Source organism: Gopherus flavomarginatus, chromosome 4, assembly GCF_025201925.1.
Source record: "Gopherus flavomarginatus isolate rGopFla2 chromosome 4, rGopFla2.mat.asm, whole genome shotgun sequence".
In the NCBI taxonomy this organism is placed as follows: domain Eukaryota; kingdom Metazoa; phylum Chordata; order Testudines; family Testudinidae; genus Gopherus; species Gopherus flavomarginatus.
This window is the reverse complement of record NC_066620.1, coordinates 162383765-162409243: the sequence shown is the minus strand read 5'-3', so window position 1 is coordinate 162409243 and position 25479 is coordinate 162383765. Positions and strand designations below refer to the sequence as shown.

The 25479-nt window shown below is 46.2% G+C and overlaps 1 protein-coding gene across 4 annotated transcripts in view; it reads right to left on the bottom strand.

Annotated features, from left to right (window-relative positions):
- The window catches only part of LMBRD1 (LMBR1 domain containing 1), a 223914-nt gene that overhangs the window by 42857 nt on the left and 155578 nt on the right, over window positions 1-25479 (bottom strand). For 2 of the 4 annotated variants that reach the window (XM_050950789.1, XM_050950790.1), the window contains exons 11-13: window positions 25236-25338; window positions 4735-4839; window positions 1253-1402 (exon numbers count right to left, since the gene is read on the bottom strand). In XM_050950789.1, coding sequence (XP_050806746.1) covers window positions 1253-1402; window positions 4735-4839; window positions 25236-25338 — 358 coding nt within the window. The remainder of the gene's footprint in view (window positions 1-1252; window positions 1403-4734; window positions 4840-25235; window positions 25339-25479) is intronic. The other 2 variants (XM_050950791.1, XM_050950792.1) reach the window with 2 other exon arrangements.

Sequence of the window (25479 nt, the reverse complement as noted above, 5' to 3'; positions counted from 1 at the left end):
GGGACTGAGACTTTTTGGGTATCTAGTCAAAATGTTTTTAACAGTTCCCATTGTTCACATTTTTGTGTTTAAATTCTTTCTCCCAGCTCCTTCGGCTCAGAATTGTTTTCAACTTTGTGAAATTGGCTCTTTTAAATCACCAACTACATATTATTAGTTTGGACTTCACATGTGTAAACAAAACAACTGAGTCATGATCACGTGCACCTAAGCAACTACTGATTTTTAATTCAGAGATCAATTCCTCTGTATCTATCAATATCAGGTCTAATGCATGTTGGATGCAACGGTTTTGAATTAGGAAATTGTCATTTAAGTTTTGGAAACTCCAAGGACATATTAGTACTGGTAGAATGAGACTTTGAGCATATGTCACTCAGACTGAAGTTCCAGATGATTACGTACCTTTTTTGTTAAAAATAGAAAGACTAAATACAATAAATATGAAGTGCAAGAATCAAAACTAATTTAAAATAGAAAAAGGTAGGGAACGGACTGGAAACAGCAAAACTTAAAGATAACAAAAAACAGGGATGCAAGAGTTAAAAAGCAGTAGATAAAATTAACAATGGAAAAGTTTAGTGTTAAATATAAACTAATACAGTAAAAAAAGGCTAAGGTGAAGTAGGACATTTACAGGATAAATTCTTACATTTTGGGATTAGTTTGGGGATTTTTAAAAAAAATTAGACAAAGATTTTAAAATATATATTTTTTTTGAACAGAACTATCACAACATATGCCCTCCATTACTCTGACTACCTTTTATCCTATTATGCCTCGCACTTTTTTGTTTTTTAGATTAGCAAGCTCTCTGAGGCAGCCACAGTCCATTACCATGAGTTTATACAGAAATTTCCACAATGGGACCCTACTCCTGATTGGAGCCATTATCAGAATATAATGAAAATAATAAAAAGCTGTTCCTATGCTGAAAGAGCATAAAGCGTACTGGAAACTAGCAGCAACAACTGTAATTTCCTTCTAGATGGGGGCAGGACCAGGTCCCTTTACAGCTTTACATAGAAACTACACGCTGCATTGTGTAAAAGGGCGCAACAGAGTTTCTCCAGGCTGCACTCCTCCAAAATATCCAGAGGCACAATAACTTTAGGAGATTCTTATGGTTGTATCCCTTCAAAAATAGGTACATAGCAGGGCTGTGCTTTGCCTCACCCCATATATGCAATTCTATTACATTTTTAAAACAAGGTAAGTTTTATATATATCCTTATGAAAGGGAAAGTCTCACCTGAACCAGGTACTTTTGGCTTCCATACATGACATACTGAGGTGCAAGACTGTAGATCATATAACTTGTGTGAAGAACAATCAAGAGAAGTATCATACAGAGAAATAAGAGTGCTTGAGGCCGAGTTTTACCTCTTCTAATCTTATACAACTAAAAAAAACCAGACATGTACAAATATTAGATCATAATTGTTTCTCTAGGTTATCATGCTCGATATCTGTTAAAGGACATTGCTTTTAAACTAGATATTTATATTAGTTATTTTCCCAATTACATCCTGAAACTTTACTGTTAAGAGACAGTAGAAATATATTCAAAAAACTTCTCCCCAAAAGGCATAGCTGTAAATGTAGAAGCCTCTACATATACTATACAAATGATCAAGCTTCAGAGAAGCAATTAAGGGCTGTTTGCAGATCCTCTGAGTGTGCAACTACAGCACAATCATCCAGATACTGGCGATCAGTTATTGTTGCTGATATTATATTAGTTCTGGCACAGAGATGGGAAAGGTTAAAGAGGTTGCTGTCAATCCGATATTCTTTTACACCAGATCAGATGACAGAAGTAGAGCCACTGCACAGGATGGAGGCAGTCATCTGGTTGTGGAGGAATCTTATAGTGATAAATTTGCTTGGGCGGCCAAAACTTTTACATGATTTTCAACAGAGCCTCACAGCTGACAGAGTCAAAGGCTTTGGTCATATCAATAAAGGCCATATACAGCTACTAGTATTGTTCTTCACAATTCTCCTGGATCTACTTGGCTGCGAAAATCATGTTCCTTGTGCGTCGTGACGGTTTGAAGCCACAATGGGAAGTACTTCCTCTGCAAGAGGAAGCAGGCGATTCAGTCAGATTCTAGGAAGAATCTTCCCAATGATTGAGGACGATGACAATGCCTCGATAGATGTCATAATTGGCTTTGTCTTCCTTTTTGAAAATGGGGACGATGTTAGCATTACATAAGCCAACAGGGATTTCTTCGATGCACCAGATTTTGAGGAGCAACAAGTGAAGCTTGTTAGCCATTGTTTCTCCTCCAACTTTCAGTACTTCAGCTGGTATGCCATCAGGACCTGGTGCTTTATTGTTCTTCATTTGTTTAATTGCTTTGCAGATCTCCTCAGGTGTTGGTGAGTTGGCAAGAGATTCCCAGATTGGATGCTGAGAGATGGAGTTAATGGTATCAGTCACAGTCGATTCTCTATTTAGAAGCTTTTGGTTTCTTTCAGTGCTCTTTGATGGATTTGTTATCTTTAAGAAGGGTACTACCATCTTCAGAACTCAGAGGTGAGAGGCCATATGAGCTTGGTCCATACAGGGTCTTAGTCTCTCAAAAAACCTCTGCATATCACGTCAGTCATTGAATATTTGGATTTCTTTTGCTTTGTCCCACCATTTGTTTTTGATTTCTCGGATCCTCCTTTGAACTTCAGCTTTGAGCTGATGGAAAGAGCTCTGCTTCCGACTGGATAGTGGTTGGCTTTGCCAGTCGCAGAAAGCTTTTCTCTTCCATTCCAGAAGGGTTGTAATCTTAATATTACTGTTGTCAAACCAGTCTTAATGGCAGCAAACAGCCCTTAATTGCTTCTATGAAGCTTACAAAAGCCTAGGGCTACTCTGAACATTGGCAAAACAAAAGTTCTCCACCAGTCCCTGGTCAATCACCAGACCCAGCAAGGAAGATCTACATCGACAAAGAAGAACTGGAAAATGTAGAATACTTCGCCTATCTTGGCAGCCATCTTTTGCAGAGGACAGACAGACTTCGAGATTGAGCACAGAATTCAATGTACCAGCATTGCCTTTGCTGGGTGTTCAACAATCACAACATTGGAACAAATATTCGACTTTAAGTTTATAAAGTGGTGGTAATCCCAATTCTCCTCTATGGCTGAGAGACTTAGGTGACCTATTGAAAACACATGAGAAACTGGAATGCCAGCACAAGCACTTTCTTTGGAAGATCCTCAATGTAAAGTGGGAGGATCGTCAAACCAATGTCAGTGTTCTTACGGAGGCCAACATCTTCAGTGTCGATGCCCTGATCATCCAGCATTAGCTGAGGTGGAGCAGGCACTGTGTGTGCATGCCTGATGAACGCTTACCAAAAACAACTGCTGTATGCCCAACTCACCAAAGGAAAATGGAAACGGGGAGGCCAAAAGAAACATTTAAAAGACATCCTCAAGATAAACATCAAGAGATGTGGCATCGACACCACACACTGGGAGACAGCAGCCCAGGATAGGGGTAACTGGCAAAGACTTGCCAGAGAGGAAACATCCACTTTTGAGGAAAATCACCTTGACTTGGTCGCAGAAAAACACCAGAAAAGAAAGGAAAGACAACTGTCACACAGCAATCGTGGGCCAAATCTGTCTTCGAACACCACCTGCAACGTCTGCCAATGAGCCTGTGGCTCAAGGATGGGACTCATTCACCAAAGGACCCATGAAAAATAAAAGCTGTGAAAGATCATACTTGACCTCCAGGGATCACCGATGACAAACGATCAAACCGTATTTTACAAAATATCCTATGATTTAAGATCTCTAATGTCAAAATTGGCAGTTTTCTTTATTCCACATGACTGTCACCACCTCATTTTATTTTCAGTGGGGCTGATGCCAAACTATCATCATTCAAGATGGTTGCCTACAGGCTTAGCATGTGACAGTGGGACTGGCCTTAGTAAAGATGCCTACTCCCTGGACTTTAAGGTTAGCGACTTGGACAGGAAACTGAGGAGACGGGGGAATGTGGAGTTCAGGAGAAGATCTGGGACTGGAGACAAGAGATCATGGGGGAGACGACCGTGGAGAAGTGACAATGTGGGCAAGGAAAACAGGTAAGATAATGGTAAGGGAGAGGGAGGATACATAGGTAGCTCCTCCATTCTCAAGGTTAGGAAAGGGTAAGGGGAGTCTTCTTCTGAGCAACCAATGGGGAGTCTACATTGTTGCAGGCACATTTAAAGGCTGAATTATGACCCTGGAATGTGCTCACACTTTGTGGGCAGGTGACTTCTACCCTCAAAGCTCAAAAATCAGAAGCCAAAAACCCCCACACGCTCAGTCTGCCACACCCCTACACTCCACCTCACACATAAATCATGGTATTTGAACACTTAAGGTTGGCAAAACATTGAATGTGCTGCTTCCACAAAGATCCCAGACCCTGCTGGCTTGATACCTGCAATTTTGTCTCAAGTTGAAACCGATTATCCTCCTTTAACCAGGCCATCAGGCCAAAACACAATCTAGCTTTTCAAAACATGGTAGAAACTCTTAAGACTCTTGCTAAAACAATTGATTGTAATATTGTTTAAGAAGAATAATTGCTTCACACCATTTTAGTTTTTAGAATGTGGTAGAGAGAAAATTCTGCAAAGTCCTTTTGTATCTGCTACATACATTTTAAATATTTTTATATAGTAATTTATAAATGTTACATTTTAGTAAATAAGTAATATTTACCCTTATCCAAAAGAACCATATACCCATGTTTCGAATCCCTGCCATTGAAGTGAAGATAAAATACATAATAATTGTTGTAATGAGGATATAATCAAGTGGAAAAACCTAAAAGAGAACAATATTAATACATAAAAGCAGAAAACAGAAATGAAATCAGTAACATAACAAATACTCAACACAAATCAAATTACAAGAGTGCCTGAACATCTAATTTTAAAAACAGGTTTCTTAGGACAATGAGATGCTGTATATCAGAACAACTCATTGTGCTAGTGTTTGAGGTGGTAAGGGAAGGAAAAAAACTGCTCGATTTAAAATGTAAGACAGTTAATTACAAATAGAGCTGAAACGATTAACAGTCCAATTCAGAAAAGAGACTGAATAGCTTTATGAATTTTTTCCTAGCTTCATCTCAATTTGAATTAGATATTGTTTCACTCCAACTTCAAAAGTTGGGCTAGACTAGTTAATTCCACTTACAGCAAAGTCCAGAGTTAGAATAGCGCAAGAGGCCTCTTTCAAATAAGTTAATATAAGAGATATAACATTTATATATAATTTTTAGAGTAAAGTCAAAATTAATATAAATCTTTTATTAAAAATAATACACAATTACCTATGTCACTTACATAGCATTTTTAAAGAAAGTACTGTTGTGAGCATTACTTAGTGGGGATCTGATAGTTAATTCTAGTTAATAAATAATATTCACAGAGAAAACATGGCATGCCCCCAGCATCTTAATGTTGATACAGTATTTAGTCCTTTCTCCAGTCATCCTCTTGGTACAGTTTATCCTGTCTCTTTAGTATTTCCAACATCTGTCCTTTTCCTTGTTTCCTTACTGTTAACACTTGGTTTATATCCTGGTTATCTATTGCCTTAATTACTACGATCTCTTATGTGGCTTAAGTGCTTCTGAACTCTTTTCACAGAAGTCTGCCCCCAGTGTTTAGTCCTATGTCTTTTTTTTAAAAAAGAGAAAATAGACAATATAATGACTCTAAAAGTGACTATTAAAAATGTAAAATAACTCCATTCAAGTATTTGTATTATGCATGTTTATCATCTTCATTCTAGAGGGGATGGATCCTCAAGTACTCCAACCCAACATACACCTTGGTTAGGTAGCTAGTCTTCTCGGCCTGGTTTTCAGAGCATGGATTGATGCCCAGTACTCTGGAAACTAGCTTCCTTTAAAGTTGCCCTAGTTTGGGTATGCAGAACAGAGGCAACCCAAATCACTAGTGACAATCTTCTTTGCCTCTGTTGAAGTCAAGGGCACAACCACCCCAAGTGGGATCATTTCTTCATACCATCACCACTGAGTTCAGAGGCCACAAGTTATTCACAAGTCACATGCTATGTTGACTCTCAGGCACTGTTTTTCTTCCTTCACACAAGAGCTTTATAGTTGCCAGCACAGTGCAGAAACTGAGAAAGAGGATGGTGAGGCAACCGTGATCATTAATCTTGCTTTTACAGTTAGATTTTTTTCATTGAATTTTATGTGGGAGATTACAACTTGCCCTTTGGTAGGCTACCAGAACAAGAATACCATATTTCAGACCAATAAATCAGTTTACTACTGAATACCTGTAAAGGATTTTTTTTTGAGATACCCAATATACACAAACACTAGAGTCTACTTTAACTTTGTATACATATAGACTTCCACACATTGTTTTTTCATCAAAGAGAATGGTTGCTTACCCTACAATACAATGGTTCTTTGAGGTGTGTTTTCCATTTCTGCTGTGCATATGCCCTATGCGTGAGATCAGATTATTTTGAAATAACGTCTGTTGGAGCGATGCCTTTGTCCCTGAAAGCCCTTTCCAGCTACCATAGCTGAGAGTAAAAGGGATGAAGCTATCTTAAGCTGCCTCTCGTCCCTTTACTAATAAAAAATCCCAATTTCAGGGCTTAGAATTAGCAGGGATGGAAGTTGGGTCATGGAATGTGTGTGAACAACACATTTTGAAGAAAAGACGGTTACTCACCTTTGTAACTGTTGTTCTTCGAGATTTGTTGTTCATATCCATTCCAATTAGGTGTGCGCGCGCCATGTGCACGATCGTTGGAATATTTTTACCCTAGCAACAGTCGGTGGTTGGCTGAGGCGCCCACTTGAGAGGTGCCCTTATGGCACCAGATATATGCCCCTGCCGACCAAGCGCACCCTCGGTTCCTTCTTGCCAGCTACTCTGACAGAGGGGAAGGAGGGCGGGTTTTGGAATGGATATGAGCAACATCTCGAAGAACAACAGTTACAAAGGTGAGTAACTGTCTTTACTTCAAGTGCTTTCTCATATCTATTCCAATTAGGTGACTCCCAAGCCTTACCTAGGAGGTGGGGTCGGAGTGAATTGTCATGGAGTGAAAGACCGCTGAACCAAATGCAGCTTCACGCCGGACAGCTTCACTATCGCATAGTGGGAAGCGAAGGTATGTATTGATGACCAAGTTGCAGCCCTACAGATCTCCTGTATGGGCACATGAGCCAGAAAGGCGGAGGACGAAGCTTGAACCCGAGTGGAGTGGGCAGTAAGGGCGCGTAGTTAGGGCATCAGCCAAGTCATAGCACGCTCGGATGCATGATGTAATCTAGAACCAGAGATACTGCATGGAGACTGGGAGACCCTTCATCCAGTCTGCCACTGCCACAAACAGCTGGGTTGTCTTTCTGAAAGGTTTCATTCGCTCAATGTAAAAGGCAAGGGCCCTGAGAACATCTAGAGAGTGCAGCTGTTCCCACTGAGAAGTGTGCGGCTTCGGATAGAAAACCAGAAGGAAGATGTCTTGGTTGACATGGAAAGCAGACACCACTTTAGGAAGGAAGGTGGGGTGTGGTCGCAGCTGTACCTTGTCCTTATGAAACACCATATATGGTGGGTCCGATATGAGGGCCCGAAGTTCCGACACGTGTCTCACCCAGGTGATAGCGACGAGGAAAGCTGTTTTCCAGGAAAGGTACAGAAGCGACCAAGTGGTCATCGGCTCTAACGGGGCACCCATGAGCTTGGTTAGGACCAGGCTGAGGTTCCACATAGGAGCTGGATGCCGAATTTGCAGGTACAGACGTTCCAATCCCTGGAGGAACCTGCTGACCATGGGATTGGAGAACACCGAGAGCCCATTTTCGCCCGGGCGGAAGGTTGAAATCACTGCTAGGTGAACTCTGGTGGATGAAACTGCTAGGCCTTGCTGTTTCAAGGATAGAGATAATCTAGGATGGTAGGTACTGGCACCTCCAGAGGGGCAGTATTGCTTAGGGTACACCAGCAGGAGAAGCGCTTCCACTTGGCCAGATACGTGGACCTAGTAGAGGGCTTTCTGCTACCCAAGAGAATGCGCTGCACCAAGCAGGAGCAATGCAGCTCAGATTGAGTTAGCCATGCAGCATCCATGGTGTGAGATTGAGGGATTGGAGGTCCGGGTGACGTAGTCAGCTGTGCTCCTGGGTGATCAGGTCCGGCCACAGCGGGAGAGGAATTGGTGTGGTTGAGGAGTGTGGTGTACTAATGCTGCCTGGGCCATGCCGGGCCAGTTAGTATTAGGCAGGCCTTGTCCCTTTGCAATTTGAGATGGATCTCGTGAACTAATGGGAATGGAGGAAAGGTGTAAAACAGATGGTCTTTCCACCGTATCAGGATGGTGTCCGATAGTGAGCCGGGGGACTGTCCCTGGAGAGAGCAGAACACCCGGCATTTCCGAATCTCATGAGAGGCAAAGAGATCAATGTGGGGAAATCCCCACTTCCGGAAAACAGAACGGATAATGTCCGGGCGAATCGACCACTCGTGAACCAGGAAGGATCTGCTGAGGCGATCTGCCAAGCTGTTCTGGACTCCTGTGAGAAATGACGCTGCCACCAGGTCGATTGAGTGGGCTATGCAGAATTCCCACAATTTGATGGTCTCCTGACAGATGGAGGACGACTGTGCTCCCCCTTGCTTGTTGATGTAAAACATGGCCATTGTGCTGTCCATGAGGACTGCAATATAAATGGCCCTGAAGGTGCTTGTGGAAAACCTGAAAAGCGAGGCCAATGTACGGGAACTGAGAGCAGTTCATGTGTAGGGTTCTCGAGAGGACCAAAGGCCCATTGTATGAAGGTTCGTAAGGTGAGCGCCCCAGCCCAGAGATGACACGTCTGTGATCAGGGCCAGGGAGGGTTGTGGTGCATGGAATGGCACTCCCTTGCATAATAGATTGGGGTTCAGCCACCAAGCCAGGGAGGATAAGACCTCCGTCGGTACCATGAGCACTGTGTCCAAGTCATGCCGGCCTGGACGTTAGACTGATGCGAGCCTGGCCTGAAGTGGACGGAGGTGTAGTCAGGAATGTCTGGTCACAAAGGTGCACGATGCCATGTGCCCCCAGAAGACTGAGACACATGTGAGCTGGAGGAGGTCGGGAAGCTCTGGAGTCTGAGGATAATGGCCACCATGGCCTGGAAGTGGGCATGTGGAAGGTACACACGGGAGAGATTTGAATGCAGGACTGCTCTGATGAAGTCTATTCTTTGGGTTGGCTGCAAACTGGACTTTTTGGCATTGAGCAGCAGGCCCAGTTGTCTGAACAGGCTCATGGTGAACCAAACATGAGATTGCACCTGGAGCTCAGAGTGACCCCAAATGAGCCAGTCGTCGAGGTACGGAAACACTTGGATCCAATGTCGGTGGAGTGAGGCAGCTATGATGGCCATGCACTTTGTAAAGACCCTAGATGCCATGGACAGGCAGAAGGGAAGTACAGTATTACAAGTGCAGATGGTTAACCACAAAGCAGAGGAAATGCCTGCGTGGCAGGTAAATCGCTATGTGGAAGTACGGGTCCTTCATGTCGAGGGCGGCGTACCAGTCTCCAGGATCCAGGGAAGGAATAATGGTCTCCAGGGAAACCATGCGGAACTTCAACTTTACCATGAATTTGTTGAGTCCGCGCAGGTCCAGAATGGGCCGTAGCCCCCCACTTTGCCTTGAGGATTAGGAAATAACGAGAGTAAAATCCCCTGCCCCTCAGTTCTCTTGGAACCTCTTCTATCGCTCCGAGAGCCAGGAGCAACTGCACCTCCTACAGAAGGAGTTGCTCACGAGAGGGGTCCCTGAAGAAGGATGAGGAGGGAGGGTGGGAAGGGGGGAACGAAACAAATTGCAGATGGTATCCACTTTCCACCATGCACAGGACCCAGTGGTCTGATGTTATGCGGGACCAAGCAGGAAGGAAATAGGAGAGGTAGTTGGAGAAAGGTGGGAAAGGATCCTGTAAGGAGACTGGTGCTCCGCCCTCGGGTGCACCTTCAAAAGATTTGCTTGAGCCCTGCCGATGGTTTTCGGGGGTGGGGGGAAGCTGATTCTGGTCTGTCCAAGGGTCAGATCTCCTTCTACCACCCCAGCCATGTCTTCTGGAGACGTCCTGTCTGGCCCGAGGGTTAGGGTAGGTGCATTGCGGTTGGGGCCGGAAAGGCCTACGCTGCGTCACCAGGGTATGCATGCCCAGTGAGCGCATGATGGCCTGGTTATCCTTTAGACTCTGCAGTCTAGAGTCAGTTTTGTATGAAAATAACTCGTGGCCATCGAAGGGCAGGTCCTGAATTGTTTGCTGCAGTTACAGCAGAAGACCAGACAGCTGCAACCACGAGATGCGGTGCATAGCTACACTGGAGGCTAGAGTCCTTGCCGCCGAGTCTGCTGTATCTATCGAAGCCTGTAAGGAGGTCCTGGCTACTTTCTCGCCCTCCTCTAGCAAGGCCCCCAACTTCTCCCTGGACTTCAAGGAACTGGTTCCTTGAACTTCCCCATCGAGTTCCGGGTGTTGCAATTATAACGGCTCAAGAGAGCCTGCTAGCTAGTTAGCCACCCGAAGTTGTAGACCACCAGTCGAGTATACCTTGCAGCCAAATAAATCCAGGTGCCTAGCGTCCTTGGATTTAGGGGCGGGTACGTGTTGACCGTGCCTCTCCCTCTCATTGACTGACTGTACAACAAGGGAGCACAGTCGGGGGTGAATGTACAAGTATTCACAGTCTTTGGAGGGAACTAAGTATTTCCTCTCAACCCCCTTGACAGTGGGAGGGATAGAAGCCGGCAACTGCCAGATCGTAGTGGCATTAGTCAGGACAGTCCGGATGAACGCCAAGGCTATAAATGTGGGGGCATCGGCAGACAAGACACTCACCACTGGATCCTTGACCTCCACCACCTCCTCCACCTGGAAGTTCATGTTTTGTGCCACCCTGCGCAGCAAGTCTTGGTGCGCACAGAAGTCTATAGGTGGTGGGCCAGAGGAGGTCATGCCCGCAACTGCCTCGTCAGGCGATGAAGAGTATGACAGCCCCAGGACTAATGGTTCCTGGGGCAAGTCTTGCTGGGGAAGGTCCGGCTGTCCCAGTTCTCCATATTAGGAGCATGTGACTCCTATCAGGGCCGCTATCTTCGTGTCCTCTGGGGGGAGAGGGGACGGCAGCTGACCATGGCCTCTGGGACTCGGGGTTCTGAATGAGCCGAACAAGAAGCCCTGGAGATGATCCCTTTGGCCTGGTGGTATGCTCAAGGTGTCCAGAAAGACCATTGCGGTGGTCCCTGAGCAGGATCCTGTCCCCCATCCTGCCATTGACCCTCGCCGTCCACATCCTGGTCATGGGCGGGGTAACCACTCTCTGCCTGGGATGACCAAGTTAGGGCAGGAAGACCAAGGAGGGGCTGACCAGTTGTGCTGTGTTGCACTATCCTGCATCGATGGACCACATCATAGGGATGGAGATCGGTGCCAAGACCTGGACTGGTACTGCGTTCTGGACCGGGACCGACCATCATACTGGTACCAGATCTGGACACCAATGAAGATCCCTGGGCAGAACGGCGCCGGGACCTACTCCGCAGAGATCGGTGCTGGGAGCTTGATTGGTATCGACCATAACGGGAAGGGGACCTTGTCGAGGTGGAGTGCTGCTGTGAGTACGTCCGGCGCCGAGATGATGATCGGTGCTGGGACTGAGAGCAGTGCCGTGCATGGGAGCAGCATCTAGATTGTGACTGCGATCTGGAGCGGTGCTGAGACATATCAGTCTGTGATGGACAGCGTATGAGAGCGGGCTTCCCAATCGATGGAAAGGTCTCCGGGGTAAACAGCAGACTGAGCTCAACCACGGTGTGCACCAGGGAATTCATGTGGATCGGAGTCAATGGTGCTTGCAGCACTGGAACTGAAATCTTTGCAGGTCGGTCCAGTCCAGGACGTTTCTCCAATGGGGGCACAGGCAGTGCCTGTGACTGGGCAGGAGCAGCAGGTTGCTTGTGCTGTTTCTTAGACCCTGGAGATAGCGAGCAGTGCCATGCCAGCTGCGCTGCTGGAGACATCTGCTGCTGGGAGTCTTTGCCAGTGTCGGGTCATTCCAGTGCCAGAGGTGTGCTTCGGACCAACGGCGCCTGGTCTCATAGACTCATAGGGCTCTAGGACTGGAAAGGACCTCGAGAGGTCATCGAGTCCAGTCCCCTGCCCTCATGGCAGGACCAAATACTGTCTAGACCATCCCTGACAGACATTTAACTAACCTACTCTTAAATATCTCCAGAGATGGAGATTCCACAACTTCCCTAGGCAATCTATTCCAGTGTTTAACTACCCTGACAGTTAGGAACTTTTTCCTAATGTCCAACCTAAATCTCCCTTGCTGCAGTTTAAGCCCATTGCTTCTTGTTCTATCATTGGAGGCTAAGGTGAACAAGTTTTCTCCCTCCTCTTGATGACACCCTTTTAGATACCTGAAAACTGCTATCATGTCCCCTCTCAGTCTTCTCTTTTCCAAACTAAACAAACCCAATTCCTTCAGCCTTACTTCATAGGTCATGTTCTCAAGACCTTTAATCATTCTTGTTGCTCTTCTCTGGACCCTCTCCAATTTCTCCACATCTTTCTTGAAATGCAGTGCCCAGAACTGGACACAATACTCCAGTTGAGGCCTAACCAGCGCAGAGTAAAGAGGAAGAATGATTTCTCGTGTCTTGTTTACAACACACCTGTTAATGCATCCCAGAATCATGTTTGCTTTTTTTGCAACAGTATCACACTGTTGACTCATATTAAGGGCACCAGGCTAAGTGCTTCTTCCATGAGGAGCTGCCTCAAACGAAAGTCCCACTCCTTTTTTGTCTGTTGCTTTAATGCCTTACAGATGCAGCACTTACCTGTTTGATGGGATTCCCTCAGGCACTTCAGGTAGGAGTAGTGGGGGTCTCCCATAGGCATCAGCTTGAAACCCAGTGACCTAGCCATTAGCCCGGGTATCAGGAAGGAGGGGGGAGAGAAACCCTCTTTCCTCCAACTACTATATACACTAACTAACTACAACTAGAAACAACTAACAACTGTAATACAAAACTAACTAGAGAAATAACGAGTAAAAAGCTATAGAAGTGGAGATCAGCTATGTCGCGCTCCACGGTTCCAATGACCATCACGGCTGGTAAGAAGGAACTGAGGGGGCGCTGGGTCAGCAGGGGCATATATCCCGTGCCCTAAGGGCGCCACTCCAGGGGGAGCCTCAGCTGACCCACCAAGTGTTGCTAGGGTAAAAATCTTCCAATGATTGTGCACGCGGCATGCGTACACCTAATTGGAATCGATATGAGCAAGCACTTGAAGAACCACAATTACAGTAAATAACCATTCTCTCCAAGTGAGTGAACCATACAGATTCTACTCTTGGTTACTAGCAAGTAGTATCTTGTCTTTAGTGGCTTGTAAGAGGCTTTCCTACTGAAATAGGAACTGAAGGATTGCTTTACCAAAGCTTGCATCTGATCTCGAGGCCTGCAGCAAAGCACAGTGAGTGCTGAAGTTACGGACTGAACTCCATGTCACTGCTCTACAAATCTCAGGCAGAGTGACATTATTCAAAGAAGCTGTGGAGGTCACCTGAGTTGAGTGAAATGGGAATAAAGTCTGAAGCCCACTTTAGACAGCCTCTGCAATATCTGGGTATCAGTTGTCCTCACCTGTTCTGCAAACGCAACAGTCTTGGTGAGGTTCTGACTGATGTAGTCCTGTCTAGGTTAAAAAGAAAAAAGAAAAAAAGGACAGAGCTATAACCACATCCAGGTACGAAGTTTTGCTTTGACCAGTGAAGAATGAAGCTTAAGGAAAAAAGACTGGTAGATGAACAGACTGGTTAATGTGAAAGCCTGAAACAATCATAGGAAGGAACTTGGAGAGCAACCTCAAGGTGACCTTGTTCTTGTGAATGATGGTATATGGAGTCCTTGTTACAATTATAGGCTTTAGGAAGGCTGTCTTTATGGAAAGGTGATAAGAGAGGCAGGTAGCCATGGACTTCAAGAGAAGCTCTATTAAGCCAGTAAGTACCACCTTGAAAGCCCCAAGAGAAGGGATTTGTTTGACTGGTAGAAAGCCATGGATCAATTCTTTAAGGAATCTTGTCACGGTGGGGTGAGGGAACATAGTGCGACCCCGCCCCAGGAAACCATCTACTGAGGTTGCAGCCAGATGAATAGAGCCCTGCAAATCCACAGATGCAGCTCAGGTGCACAAATTTTGAGTCCATGCAGGATTCTGAGGCACACACTCACCCGAATGAAGCAGCTGTAACCCAGTCTTCAGGCTCCAGCTCAGCTCTCTAAATTATGCAGCAGCAGCAGACTGCGATATGTGGCAATAGCCTGCTGGGTATTCTGGGAGTTGTAGTCCCCAGCTTGCTCAGATGGAGGAGGTAAACTACAACTCCCAGAAGGGATTGAGCCAAATGCCATTTTGAAAGAGATGTGGTTGCACTTTAAACTAGCGGGCAGCAATAGCAGGCACTGTGAAGACAGTAGTTTACTCCTGGGGACATTCTGTGCCAAAAAATTAAAAATTCTGTGCACAATATTTTAAAATGTTGACAAATTTTATGTGTCAGAATAACACTACATAATCACACCAGTTTTAATTATTTTGGTAATTTATTTCAAAATACCTGTCACCAAGTATGTCTGTAACAATACAGACCAGACACACAAATTCCTCCAGGAGTAGAGAATTAAAGAAACGCCCTATGACAACCCAGTTCCTCTTTCTCTGCCCCTTTCTCGGTGATAGTTCAGTGGTTTGAGCATTGGCCTGATAAACCCAGGGTTGAGAGTTCAATCCTTGAGGGGGCCATTTATGAACTGGGGTAACAATCTGGGGATTGGTCTTGCTTTGAGCAGGGGGCTGGAATAGATAACCTCCTGAGGTCCCTTCCAACCCTGATATTCTATGATTCTCCTCTCCAGAGCCGAGCCGGGGGCCAGCCACCCATAAGCCCTCTCCCACATAGCCCAGCTGCAGTGCCCACCCCAGCCAATACACCCAAACCCCCTTCTCCCCAGAGCCCAGTCACAGGCCCCCCTTCCATCCCAGATACCTGCAGCCGCTCCTCCCAGGAGCCCAGACACCTGTCTCCCCATCCCAGACACCAGGGATCCAGAGGGAGAAACAGCCTGAGGCTTGCACAGAGTTTTCTGCATGCAACCCTCTTCTTCCCTCAGGGCATGCTGGGAACTGAAGCTGCCAGGAACGCTATAGCTCTGCTCCTCTCCTGGCAGTATCTTCTATGTGCAAGCTGGACTCTGCTGGGTGATCTCTAGTAGCAGTCAGCAACACTGCAGCCCATTTCTGTGCAAGAAAGGAAATTCTGTGTGCACAATATTAATTTCTGCAAAATTCTGCATTGTGCAGTGGTGCAGAATTCCCCCAGGAATTGTTGCTACTGTCTGTCATGGCCAGGTCTGCATGCATTAGAGACGCCACAACTATGTTGGGATGTCCGAGCCCCACCCTGAGAGGATAGTGCTGTTTACGAGGACCCATGACTGTAACCTTCCTGCCTTGAGCAGGGAAGGAAGTATGGTGAGGGCGGAGCAGGAAGTCTCTGGGGAGAAGTGGGGGGATGTTGAGAGTTGGGAGCTTGACACTGCAAAGTGACCCATGGAGCTGCTAGAGCCCAGCAAATCTGTGGATATCTTCAAAAATTGTCCGCAGATCAAGGATCGGATGCAGATACAAAATGTTTGTATCCGCGCAAGACTCTACAGATGAGCTTAACTCAAGCTCAGGGATAGTTCTGACTGCTTCAATGATGGCAAATATGCCAATATATTTGAGATCATCATTTGCAGGCATGCCAAAGTTCTGTCGTTCAAATCAAACAGAACATTGTTTCAATTTGCATTGGGAGGTGTCTTTTGGGTAAGGCTTCTTACATTGGAAAAAGGTATTCAGGACTGTTATCAAGCAATTTGATAGTAGATGTCAACCAGCCAGCATCCAGATTCTCATGGGCGGGGACTCCAGATCTAGATGGAAGACCTGGTTGCTGCTCCGAGGCGGTAGATCACATAGAATCGGCAGGGTGGTTGGCTTCAGAACGGATAGCCTTTGCAGCACTGAATACTAGAACTGCTTGGCCCCCACTGGGGCTATCTAGTTTACATTCCTTTTTTTCCATGAGCTCTCTCGAGACCCTGGGGGGTGGCTCTCAGTGGAAAAGCATACACAATGAGAGAAGCATCTGTGAGGAATCCTGAACTCCCACCTGCTCTGGAGCAGAACCTCCAGCATTTGCTGTTGTGGCACATTGCACACAAATCATTCAACAGATACTCCATCTGTGCAAGACTGTTTGATGGACTGAAGCCATGAGGGACCATTCATGATTTTCAGAGAAATCTCTGTTGAGCTGGTCAGCCAGTGTTCAAAAGGCCCAGAAGACGGAGAGCGAATAGAATATTCAGCATCATATTATCCTAAGTCTATATAGCTTCTTGTGGCAAAAGGGAAAGGAGAAGATTGTTCCCCTTGCCTACTGATGTAATCACTCTAGTATTATCTATAAACATTTGCACAGTGAGACCCTACCGGAGGGGTATGCTTTGCATTCCAAACAACTGAGTGTAAGGACACTGATGTGAAAAGTAGTGTTGGAAGCTCATCATTTACCATGAACCTTGAAGTGATCTAGGTACGGTTCCCAACTTTAGAGAGAGGCATTTGTAACCAGAGCTTTTCATAGGACTAATACAGTGAACAGAATCCCTGAGCATACCTGATTTGAGGTACCCATCTGTTTAATGGTGACAGGATTTCTCTGGGGAAGGAGACCACCTTATCCATACCATGTCTGTTAAACAAATAAGCTTATATCACCTTTGCAAGTGTATGAAAGTGAAATCTGGCATACTGCATGATTTAAGTTTCAGACTGGTTCTCACTTGCATAACCAGTGGAGTGTGGAGCTGCCATGTCTATCATCATCTAGAATAGCTGTTGAGGTATGTCTGTCTTCCCCAACCTGGTATCTAATACTGCTTCTATGAATTTGATGGCGTGCTAGGTCAGCATAGATTTGTTCTTGTTGACCCGGAGTCTTAGGGAAACAAAGAAGTCCTACGTTCTTGACCTACTCTGTGTGTGTGCGCGTGTGTATGTATATTAGCCAGGCAAGGACACACTTGGATTGCCTGCAGCCTTATTTGGGCTGCCACCATAGTGAGAATACTGGTAAATACTCTCTGGGCAGTAGACAAATAGAACTGTGGAACTCTGTACTAGAAATGGGATGACCCTCCCACAAATCACCAACTTTGTGCATTGGAAGTGTAAAATATGAAAATAGGCATCTTGCGAACCAGTTCATAGGATCCAAGGAGGGGAGGATGGAGGCATCCTGAAGCAACCAACAAAGGCACTGTGGTGTTGCAGGTCTCCACTCCTCTTTCTTCTTTGGGATCAAATATTGTGAATAGATGCATTTCCCTTCAAATTCTTAAGGTACTTCCCTTTATAGATTCCAGCTGTAATAGGGAGTTGACTTCTCACTGTAGAAGTGTCTCATAAGAAGGGTCCCTGAAGAGGGAGGGGATGTTGGAACAGTCTAAAACTTGAAACTACACCCCTTTGCCCAAAGTTTCAAAGACCCATTCATTTAAGATAATCCCAGTCCAACCTCTCCAAAATAAAATGGGCAGTTGCCAGGCTGAGAAGTGGATGGGTCCATAGATGATCTTGATGATCACATCAAAACTGTTTTCTGGATGCCTGTCCCTGTTGTAGGCTGTTGAAGCGGTCATTGAGGGATATTGATGGAAGCGCTGCTGCTTTCTCAGCAGATCTGAAGGTTTTGTTGAAAATGTTGCTCAGGCCTGCATCCAATTTAAGACTGAAGTCTTTGGGCTTGTTTACACTGCTGCACAATTTGGACTATGGGGTTATGAATCACAGTGATCACCAAATTGCTCCACTGGACCTCTCCCTTAAACAAGTTGACATTAATGAAAACTAGAAACTTAATTCACCCTAATAGCATCCACATGGTTGAGTTACAGTGCAGCATTTGGGTGCACATTGCTATTCAGACTCCCTACTTCAAACTGGAAATAAGTGCAGAGACAGCCTTTGTCGCTGCTATTCCAGAGCTGGAACAAAGTTCCAGCAGACACAGGGATGCTCTTGAACCTTTTAGAGATAGATTTATGCCTCACCCATGCCTTGAAATGGCAAGTCCTCTACAGTTGCCTGGACTTCCTTGGGGATGCCAGGCAGATTGAGCCACGTTCCTGGCTGCCGTATCTGATGTGTCAAGTACTGTCTGCAGTGCTGTTCTGGTGGGTAGCTAACCTTCAGTCACAGTCAAGCTTAGCTCCTCCTAATACTCATTAGGGAGCTTGTCTATCAAGAAGGAGAGATTGTTCCATAGCAGAAAAAAACCGAACATACTTCATAAAGATGTGATGGACAATTAGCAACCCTGAGTTGAAGGCTTGCTGCAGAGTATACTTTCTGTCCAAAAAAGTCCAACTTCTTTGGATCTTTTTCTCTTAGTGTAAATTTAGTCTACTATTTGACCTCTCAATTGTGGCTTGGATGCCCAGAGATCCAGGTGAGGTGCTGGAAGAAACAAACCCCTTAGCTAGCACCTGGTATCTACTGTTGGCTTGTTTAGAGTTGCAGGGATACATTGAAAATATGCCATATTGCCTTAAATGCTTCCAGAAGCTCTTCATTAAATTGGTAGGGCCATTCTACCTGAGAGGGTTAGCAAATGTCCAGTACTTTATGCAGCTTTATTTGGAATATCTCCAGAGGAGCATTCAGAGTATTTGCTGATCTCATTACATTCCAAAAAAACACTGTCTGAAAAGGCTGTAGGTCTAGGATTGGTTGCTCTGTCCAGGGAGATGGCCACTGCTTCTTGGTGTTTGGGAAAGATCATCTCCACTAACTCCTTGTTCCTCCTCTACTAGTAGATAGAGTTGAAACTGGTGATGAAGCTGGCTGCAGCAAATGCTTTGGTAACGAAGACCTTGACTTGGAGATCTAGTCAGCTGGTTTCTTAACATGAAGTGTCCCCACTGCCCCATCATGGGGCCCAAACAGGACATGGGGAAAGAGGACATATGGGGATTCCAGCGCTGCAGATCTCTTATTGATCCCACTGACTTATGAGGACACCTTAGGGATTTCTCCCTGCACCGTCTGTCTAGGGAAAGGAGGCTGAGTAAGTTAAGTCTTCCTCCACAGGCAGGGCACAAACCGCTCTGATGAGTCCTGCCTGGTTAGATTTACGACCAGTTACTCCTGGGGAAATTCTGCAACACTGCACATGCACAGAATTCATGTCCCCTGCAGATTTTTTCCTTCCTCCAGCAGAAAAGTGACTTTCTGATGGGGAAGCCAAGGGAAGCCACAAGAGCAGTCATGCGCCCCTCCCCAGCAGTGCAGGTGTGTCATTTCAGGTGCCTAGAGCAGCCGGCGGAGAGGTAAATCACTGCAGGGCAGGAGCAAGAGGGTGGGGCTGAAGACTTCCCGGCGGGTGGCCATGACCCTGTGCTGGGCTCAGCTAGTCCCAGATGGGGAGGACTTGCCCCTGGCTGACACATTCCCAGAAAAAAAAAAAAAAAAAAAAAAAGTTACCCACCTTTTTCATAATTGTTGTTCTTCGAGATGTGTTGCTCATGTCCACTCCATTTTACGTGTGCACAGAGGGGCAGGAGGGGAGGTAATGGAATGAACATGAGAAACACATCTTGAAGAACAATTACGAAAAAGGTGGGCAACCGTTTTTTATTCTTTGAGTGCTTGCTCATGTCAACTCCCTTCTAGGTGACTCACACGCAGTATCAATAGAGGCGGGCTTGAAGTTCACCTTCTTGCAGCACTGCTCTGCCAAAGCAAGCATCGTCTCAAGCTTGCTTGGTAAGTGCATAATGAGATGTGAACATGCAGACAAATGACCAGGTAGCGGCCCTACAGATCTCTTGGATTGGTACCTGTGCCACAAAGGCCACTGACTATGCTTGTGCCCTAGCTGAGCGTGCCATAACGATCACCGGCAGAGGCACATTTGCCAGCTCATAGGAGTAGCGGATGCAGGCCAGGATAAAATCCTCAGGGCAGACACTGGGTGACACTTCATTCTGTCACTGCAATGAACAACCGTGTTGACTTACTGAACAGCTTTGTTCTATCTACGTAGAGGGCCATCGCTCTCCTGACATCCAGGAAGTGTAGCCTGCACTCCACATCTGAGGCCCCCTTTTGCCTTTGGGATTAGAAAGTAGCGGGAACAGAACCCCTTGCCTTTCAAGTCTCGAGGGACCTCCTTCGCCGCCTTCAGGCACAGGAGATTCTTGACATCTTGAATGAGGAGTTGACATGACAGGAATCCCTGAAGATGGACAGGGAAGAGGGGAGGTGGTCAAAAATTGCAGAGTATAGCCCCTGGATACTATGTCCATCAGCCAGTGGTCCGAGGTGACTTGTAACCAGGCCAAACGGTAGAGACAAAGACAGTAGAGGAAAGAACAAGGTGGATCCAGGAAACTGACTGGGGCATCACTCTTAAGCGCACCTTCAAAATGAGTGCTTCTGGACCCCATGATGCCTCGCCAGGCCGGACTGTGGGGTGAGGAGGAGGAGGAAGAGGAAGGGCAGTAACAACTAAAACATTTTTTTATCCCTTCTCCTTGCAAACTCCTAACAAGACTGCCATGGCCTTGGTAGTGGGGGTGGCCAGAACAGCTTCCGTGCATATGCATGCCTAGCGAGCAAAGGGTGGCCCAAGAGTCCTTCAACCCATGCAGCCTCGCATCTCTCTGTTCGGAGAAGCAACCGTTCCCATTGAATGGGAGGTTCTGGATCGAGGTCTGCATCTCTTGGGAAAGGGTGGCAGTGTGAAGCCAGGAGCTGCACCTCAGTCACCACCAACGCGACTACCCTAGCTGCTAATCCTGCTGCATCCTATGCCATTTGGATGGAGCACCTAGCCACCATGGTGCCTTCCTCTACCAGGGTGCAAAATTCTTGGGCCAAATCCTGCAGGAGGGACTCCTTGAACTTATGGAGGGCATCCCACAAATTAAAATTGTATCTGCACAAGGTGGCCTGATGGTTCGCCACCCAGTATTGCAGGCTAGCAGTGGAATACATTTTTGTCCCAAAAAGGTCCAGTCTTTCGGCCTCTTTATTATTGAGAGTTGAGCTGGTGTGCCCCTGCTTGTCTTTTCCGTTGGCCACAGAGACTACTAGCGAGCCCAGACGTAGGTGGGTATAAAAGGTACTTGAACCCTTTGGCCAGAACAAAGTACTTCTTTTTGGCCCTTCTGGAGGTGGGAGGGATGGATGATGGGGTTTGCCAGAGGGCTGTGGCAATTTTGAAGATTTTGTCCTGCACTGGTGTTAAAAGCAGGGGTAGAGGCTGAGGGGACATTGAACAAAAGTGTCCACCTGCTCGGCCATCTCCTCCACCTTTAGGCCCAAGTTCTCAGCCACCCGTTGAAGCAGGGTTTTTAAAATCATCTGGCAGGCTGGCCCTCGAAGATCCCACAACTGCCTTGTCTGGGGATGAAGACAACTGTGCCACCGGAGGCGGCCTTGGGGCATCATCACCGTAGGGAAGGGAGGTTTAGAGATGGCAGTCTTTTCTCCTCCCGACCTCTGAGCGCAACTCATGCACCGAATATGGTGCCACCAACTGTTGCTCCAAGGCAGCAGCAGATAAACTGTGCGAAGGGGGCAGTATCATGACCGGCATGCCCCCTGGGCTCCAATAAGGCCACTGTGCTGGCCACTTGCCATGCTGCCAAGATGGTGCCATCAATGTTGACATGGTCTCAGGAGCACAATTGCTTTGGTGGAGTCTGGGCGAGGGGCTGAACTATCCCTGTGCCAGAGCAATCCCCTTCCCCACACTATGGGACTGTTGACACTTGAGACCGGTGCCCAGAGTGAGAGGTTTGGTGCCAATATCAAGGGGACTGGAGTCATGACGGGGAATGCTCCCATGGGGCAAGCGACCAAGATCTGTGCCAAGAGGATGACCGGTAGGAGCCAAACTGCGGCGGTAGTATGGAGACCAGTACCTACCCCTTAGGCGATCCACATTGAGACAGCAGGGACTGTGATTGTGGTGCCAGTGACCAAGCAGGAGCCCCACAGGATCTGGTCTGCTACTCCAGAGTTCTGCGGTGCGGAGGAGGAGAGCGCTGCCTTGCCTTGGGGGATTAGTGGTGCTCCAATGCCCCCAGAGGGATGTTAGCGTCTGGCCTTCCCTCATAGATGAGCCTTTACCATTTCCCGTGGCACCCACAGTGCTAGTGGCACGGGTGAAGACCTCTGCTCTCTCAGTGCCAGGGGAGCTTGCGAAGGTGTTGATGCCATCAGGCGTTTGGATCCCCTACCACTCCTGGGAGCCTGTGGCAGATCCTTTAAGGGACTAAGGGCCCTGCCTGGGGAGGCACGTACACGTGGCTCCGGAGTGGCTGGGAGGCCCAAACTGCGTCCTGTGCCCAATATCCCATGGCCCTTCTTGCCTGGTGCTGGGGAACTGTGCTTCTTTTATTTCTTTTTGGGCACTGGTGATGGGGAATGGTGCCAGATGGGGAGTGGTGCCAGATGGGGACCGCACCAAGGCAGATGTATTCGGCGTGTCTTGGCAGGATGGCTTGGAAGCTGGACAAAGGACAGCCTCCATGAGGAGAGCCTGCAAATGAATATCCCACTCTGAGTCCTGGGTCAACATTTTTTACAAATACAACATTTGTCCTTCACATGTGATTCCCCCAAGCACTTGAGGCAGCTGCTGTGGGGGGCCACTTCCAGGCATAGGCCTGTTACAGTCCGCCCAGGGCTTAAACCCCGGAGACCAGGGCATGCCCTTGCTGGGGCAAACTCCCCACTGGAATTTTAACTTCTAAGTACATTTAACAATTACTTAACACTAACTACTACAAACTATTTACAAGCCCCTAAGGCTTGAAGTCAGAAGAGACGAAACCACTAGCCCTTGCTATGCAAGGAAAGGCACTCCAACTAACCACCAAAGGCAGTAAGAAGGAACTGAGAGGGAGTAGGGCTGGCAGCACCTGATATACCAATGCATGAGCGCAGCACTCAAGAGGACACCACAGCTGGCCCTATGGATACCGCTAAGGCAAAAATCTCCGACTGTGCACGTGGGCATGCACACACCTAGAATGGAATTCACACGAGCAAGCACTCAAAGAACCACCTCCCTGGGCTGCAGGAAGCTTCACTCTCCCACCCACATCATTCCTCAGCTGTGGAGGGAGAGATCAACGTGTGGGGAGCTACTCCTGTCTGCTCAACCACTGTGCCTCTGGACCTGCCGCCATGGCCACCCCCAACCCCTATTTGTTTACCCAGATCTGACAATGCTTGCACTGAGGTCTCATGATCTAGCTTCAGTCTTCCCTCTTTAGATTTAAAGACATTTGTCAGGGTTCTCTCTCCACTCTGAACTCTGGGATACAGATGTGGGGATCTCCATGAAAGACCCCCGAAGCTTATTTCTGCCAGCTTAGGTTAAAATCTTCAAGGCACAAATCCTTCCTTGTCCTTGGATGAGTACTACTGCCATCATCGAGTTAGACAAAGATTCAAGGAAAAGAACCACTTGGTGTTCCTGTTCCCCCAAAATCTCCCCAAGCCCCTTCACTCCCTTTCCTGAGGAGGCTTGGGAATAATATATCAACCAAACAGGTTAACAAAGTGCGCACATACCAGCCCTTGGGTTTTTAGGACACTAAAAACCAATAAGGTTCTTAAAAGCAGAAGTTTATAATAAAGAAAAGCAAAAGAAGCACCTCTGTAAAAATCAGGATGGAAGGTAATTTTACAAGATAATCAGATTCAAAACAGAGGATTCCCCTCTAGGCTAAACTTTAATTTAACAAAAAACCAGGAATAAACCTCCCTCTTAGCATAGGGACAATTCACAAGCTAAAACAAAAGATAATCTAACGCATTTCCTTCCTATTACTTAAAATTTGTAATCTTAGATTATTAGTTCAGGTATGGCTTTGGGATATGTATTTCCCTGCCCTGATTCCTCACTGACCCGGAGAGAACAACAAAGAGAGAAAATAAAAACTTTCCCCCAGAGATCTGAAAGTATCTTCTCCCCTCATTGGTCCTTTTGGTCAGGTGCCAACCAGGTTATTTGAGCTTCTTAACCCTTTACAGGTAAAGGAGGGATTTTATGCTACCCATAGCTGTATGTTTATGACAACACTGCTCAAAAACAGCTTGTGCACCAGGCAGTGCTCAGACAGGCTTAGGCAAGACGCACAAGAGGCATTTTGAATGGCCATTATTGGCGGGCACTATTGTATTACAGGAGGGACAGATGGACATTTGCCTCTGGCTATTTTAGGCTTGTGCACAGAGGAATTGGGGTTTTTAATGCCCCTTCCTTCCTGCTATCGATGCCCTCTTTTCACAATTTTTTTTCCCCAAACCAACAGATATTTATAATTATAGTAAGACAAATAAACAACAACAGCAGCTCTAACTTATTTCCTGCAGGTTTAAGAGACAGACTGCAGGGTTGTGTCTTGCAGACATGGACAGTAAGAAGAGGCTGCTGAGGCTAACCCACTCCATATCTTTTGCTACAATGGTCACAAGTGCTACCAGGATGCAGGCACAGCCCCAATGGACAATGCTATTTCAAAATAATCTGATCATATGTGCAGGGGGCATAAGCCCAAAGCGTGGAATCAGTCTGGACAATCACTTGAGGAATAATTCCAGGTTTTAACATATACAGTGTAAGAGAACCTTGGTGTTTCAATGTGCTAATCTGCAAAACTGACAGTTCACAAAAAAAATTCATTTTACTTCTCAGCAAATATTTAAGAGACTGCTTTAGTAAGTCTTAATAAAATACTTCACTATTATAATATTCATTGCCACAGATTTACCAGTATACTACCAATACTAAATTAAAACAGAGCATGTCAAAAATGAAGTTTGTTTTGCATTTTTGAGTTATCTATTAGTTGACTAGCAGATTCACAAGATCTTTTAATCTGCAATGGTCTCCTAGATCTTAGCATATATTAGCAAGCTTATTACATATTCTATATAGATCTATATGTAATAAGCTTGCTATGTATCCATCTCTATAACTCTATATATTTGCCAATTGTTTTACTTACAGTTTGTAGAACAGGTAAAAGCATATTCAACGGATTGGTCAGATTAGTTCCTAAAATTATAAATCCAGAATTGATGCCAGCTGAATGTAGAGCTTTGTCCAAGCTGCAATAATTAGGGAAAACTGGTTAATTGTTACGGCTTTTTACCTCTCCATAGAGCATTTTTATTCAAGTTTCATTTAAAGGGATATCAGATTAAAAATCACTCTTATGTTTAAGAATTTTTAGAAACCGTTAAAAACAC